General features: G+C 50.1%; 1 protein-coding gene across 1 annotated transcript in view; it reads left to right on the top strand.

Annotated features, from left to right (window-relative positions):
- Positions 1-697: 697 nt before the first annotated feature.
- Positions 698-4,516, top strand: part of LOC105526116 (A-kinase anchor protein 1, mitochondrial-like) — a 24,058-nt gene continuing 20,239 nt past the window's right edge. Inside the window, 1 exon segment of the mRNA XM_011962007.1 lies at positions 698-802. Coding sequence (XP_011817397.1) covers positions 698-802 — 105 coding nt within the window.

Below are 4,516 nucleotides of genomic sequence, written 5' to 3' on the forward strand. Positions count from 1 at the left end.
TCCTCGGGGGCGCGGCGCCTGGGTCGCCTCTCTGACTTGACCGGAGCGCGCACACCCGCCTGCCAGGCTGACCCGAGCGCGTCCCACCCCAGGTCGCCCAGCCCCGCGGGCGTTTTACTTTTCAAAGGTCGTGTGTACAGTCTTGAGCCGGAGCTACCCCCTTCACGTATGGAGCCTCCCCCAGCTTCTCACCCTCGGCTCGTCCCCTGGGAGTTCCAGGCGGCGAGCCAGGGGAACCGGGAAGATGGGCCGGGACCTCCGCCGGTTGTGATCCAACCGTGTTTCGGGCCGAGGGACCGTTCGAACCGAGTTGGGGTCTGGAGGTCGGAGGCTCAGGGGCGTCTCGGGGGGATTTGCATTCGTAGCCCCCCCCGCAGGCGTGTCCGGAGGGACGGAGGCCGTCCAGCCTGGGGTGTCTGCCGACCTCACCCCACGCCCGGGGACGCCGAGGGTCACGCGATCTGGAGGGACCTGGGCCTGCGGCCCAGCGCCCCGGGTCCGCGATCTGGAGGGACCGCGCGGATTTCGGGGTTACGAGGTGCTAGGAGAGGCAGTGGCTGGACGCCTCGAACGCGGGCTTTCTGCCGTTCCACTCTTTTGTGCCCTAGCTGAAGGTCTTCCTGTTTCCCTTCCAGGGAGGGATAGGAGAAAAAAGGTGCTGATCGTGGTGGGCCATGCTGTGGCGACTGGGAACGGCATGGGAGCCCTGGGCGTTTCGGGATCTTCCTCTCCTGGGGGATGTCCTGGGTGACGGCGCCTTCCTGCCGCGGTTAACACAAACCCGGTGGACTTCGCTCCAGGTGCTTGTCGAGGCCTCTCAAGCTGGCTAGGGTGTATGCAATTAGTGAGGTTAACCTGGGTATCTTTCCGGTACTGTAGTGCGCGTTACTTAGTGTTTAAATTTGTCTCCAGTGAAGTCTAGGCTGCTGGACCTGGTGCAACAGTATCTGTTAGTTACTGATCAAGGAACACCGTTCACAAAAAGCTATTAATTCTGGCAACTAGTAACCTTACATGCTCATGTAACTGCTAAGTCCTTCCCAAATTAGTACCTTTTTTTTTTTTTTAACTCTTTATTTAGAAAGCAAAGCTTGGACTCTTAGCACCACCCATCCACTTTGCTCTTAAAGGTACAGAACATCTTTGAAATGAAGAGGGCTGCCTGACTCAATCATTTATATGATTCCTCTGTTCTTGGCGTTCAAGTGGTTCACCTGCTGATTATTTAAGACCTTGAGCACTGGAAGCAAGTGAAGTTTTGTTTTGGGAGCCTTTTGACTTGTGTTGAACCTTTCTTCTTTCACCTCTAACTAGTTTTGTAGGTTCTGCATAATCATTCCTGGGTGTATTCTCTTTGAAATATGGCCTTAGGTTAGAGGAGGTCCTCTGGATCCTACAGGTATGCAACTCACTAAAGCTCGAGTCTATTACTGAATTAAGTAGGCTCTGTCTTCATGCATGTTAGATGATGCCTCAGAACTTGAAGGTAACAGGTCATAGCCAGTGAGTGAGACAGGTCTAATGGATTTGCGTCTAGGTGGGGTTCCTTGTAGGAATATCTCCCATCTCCCAGCTGTTTCTAGGAAATGCATTCTCACTTGGCCACCGCAGAGTGACAGTGGAGGTGTCTGTTGTAAGTGGCCTGCTCAGGTGCTGAAGTCGATATGTCTCCAGTGTAAGGTTGCTGAACATCAATATTTAAAAGCAATTTATCTTGCTACCTGGTAACCCAAATTATTCTTGAGCTTTGGACATAGGCTGGGTTGCAGCCATATTTTAGGGGAAGGCTGGTGTTAGCCTCTACAGTATTCCCTTTTCCTGTCCTAAAGACAAATGGAGATCATATTTGTGATACTGGGGACTGCGATAGGTGCTTAAGCATTGCTCTTCCCCTCTCCTCCCTAAACGAGCCCTGAGACTGACTTTGTTTCTCTTGAATTACTTGAGTGACTTGAATTCTATTAAAAACACCCCTGTCCTTAGCCTCTGACCCAGAAGCTTGTTTGGGAGGAAAAACAAATTGGTTTCCCTAAGCTTTGCTGGCTAGCCTCCTGGTCCCAGCCTGCAACATGACTTGATTGTGTGTGCATTTCAGGGCTTTGAAGATCAGGCAGCTTGTAGCCAATGTACCCAGAGAACTGACCGTAGAGTTCCCCTAGATCACTCTTTCCTAAATCTTACCTGTGAGTCTAGAATGATTGGGCCTCTCTGTAGCTTGGTCTGTTTTCCTGTTGTGGGGAAATCAGTTGTTTCAGGTATGAGTTGCTTGTCATTCTCAGGCATTTTCTTCCACTCTGGGGAGGTAGTGGATCCTGTGGGCATCTTGTCCCATTGAAATCATCTCATACTATTTGAGAGTTGCTCATCTTTATGGTGGGGGGTGTATTTTAGTCCTAAGTCTTGCTTCTTAGGGCAAGTTCTGTTTCTTCCATGTTCATTCCTGATGTAACACCTCAGGCAGTTTTCACTTTTATGATCATTTAACATTAAGTTCCCATCATATGTGGCGTCCCACTGAGGGAACCTGCTGACCTTGGTACCTAATTTTAAGCTTGGGCTGTGGAAATCATCATCAGTGAGTGTGTTTGGAGTAGGACAGAGTCTGGCTGGAGAAACAGGTAGTGGGGGACCTGGGAACTAAATTTGAGAGGATGTCTCTTTCTTGATAGTTACTGTGCTAGGTGAGTTACAAGCAAATGGCTCCCTAATCCTTTAATCCTCACACCTGATACAGGGTAGCAGTATTCAGTGCCTTCTAGGAGGCCTTCCCTGGCTTGGAAATGTAGAAACCATGTTTCCTGGGCAGTAATTCTTCAGTAGCTCCAGTGACTGTAGGGGTGACTCTAGAGGTGGTGGTCTGAGGGTTTAGAGCCTTAGTCTCTGGGGAACAAGCTGGGCTGGGAGGGCTAGGGGTGGTGTCTCGGGAAGCTACAGAACAGCAGGCAGGGATGGGTGTTGTGGCCCACAGTGGTGATTCTGTGCATTCTGTCTGAAGACCGAGAACAGGGCAGGTGAAGTGCAGGGAGCCTAGTGACAGAAAGCACTGGGGACTGGGTATGGGTGGCCCAGGGTACAGGACCAAAGCCAGGGCGGGGGTGCGTGCTTTGAGTCTTGGGTCTCTACCTCACTGTAGTATAGTCCCCTTATGGGATCTTGGGAGGCTGGTTGTGGTGGTGTGGTGTGGGAGCAGCAACTAACTGCTGGACAGGCAGGACCCCTTGGGATCAACTTTTAGTTCTAAAGGGGTGGGGCTTCTCCCAGCCATTTTGAGAGGTGGTTAGTGTTTTGAGCAGACAGCCAATTAGAGTCTGTGGCCTTGCGCCGTTGATATGTAAAATAAGGAAAACTGACCCCCGGTGGGGTAGTTGTTAGGATTGTTTTTCTTCCTCTCTACCCTATCCCGTTTAATCTTCTTCCTAAGATCAGATAATTGCTATGGGAGTCACAGCTATAAATCTGGGTGAAATGGATTGCCTAGTTAATAAGGAATCACAATCTAAATTTACTGACCTGGCCAGGCGCGGTGGCTCATGCCTATAATCCCAACAGTTTTTGAGGCCGAGGTGGGTAGATCGCTTGAGGTCAGGAGTTCGAGACCAGCCTGGCCAACATGGTGTGAAACTCCATCTCTGCTGAAAAAACAAACAAACAAAAAACAAACATTAGCCAGGCATGGTGGCGTGTGCCTGTAATCCCAGCTACTTGGGAGGCTGAGGTGGGAGAATTGCTTGAACCCAGAAGGCAGAGGTTGCTGTAAACCAAGATTGTGCCCACTGCACTCCAGCTTGGGCAACAGAGTGAGACTCTGTCTTAAATAAATAAGTAAACAAACAAACTGGGTGAAAACCTGGGTTTAGACTCAGTTCCTCTTCTTCCTGGCATGAAGCTGTGGGGTAGTATTTGATCTCCTGACAGCAGGCCATGGGCACACTCCCCTATAGCCACTTTCCTGTCTCAAACTGTCCTTACTCTTTTTTTTTTTTAATTATTTTTTCCAGCCAGGCCAACATGGAGAAACCCTGTCTCTACTAAAAATACAAAATTAGCTGGGCGTGGTGGCGCATGCCTGTAATCTCAGAAGGCTGAGGCAGGAGAATCGCTCGAACCCGGGAGGCGGAGGTTGCGGTGAGCCGAGATCACGCCATTGCACTCCAGCCTGGGCAACGAGAGCAGAACTCTGTCTCAAAAAATAAAATAAAATAAAATTATTTTTACTGGGCAGCCCCCAAACCAGAATAGGTTTAGGGGGACTTCCGTGTCTTTACTCTTTTATTTGAAAGACAATTGAACACAAAGCAAATACAAGGCAAATCTCCCATCATTACCACTTTTTTGGGTGTGTGCAGGTTGTTAGAGAATAGTTATTCTCTTTTTTCCCCCCCAGGATGGGGTCTCACTCTGTTGCAAGTGCAGTGGCACGGTCTCAGCTTACTGCAAACTCCGCCTCCTGGGCTCAAGTAATCCTCCTGCCTCAGCCTCTGGAGCAGCTGGAGCTATACCACCTGGCTAATTTTTT

Source organism: Colobus angolensis, unplaced genomic scaffold, assembly GCF_000951035.1.
Source record: "Colobus angolensis palliatus isolate OR3802 unplaced genomic scaffold, Cang.pa_1.0 Scaffold577, whole genome shotgun sequence".
Lineage (NCBI taxonomy): Eukaryota > Metazoa > Chordata > Mammalia > Primates > Cercopithecidae > Colobus > Colobus angolensis.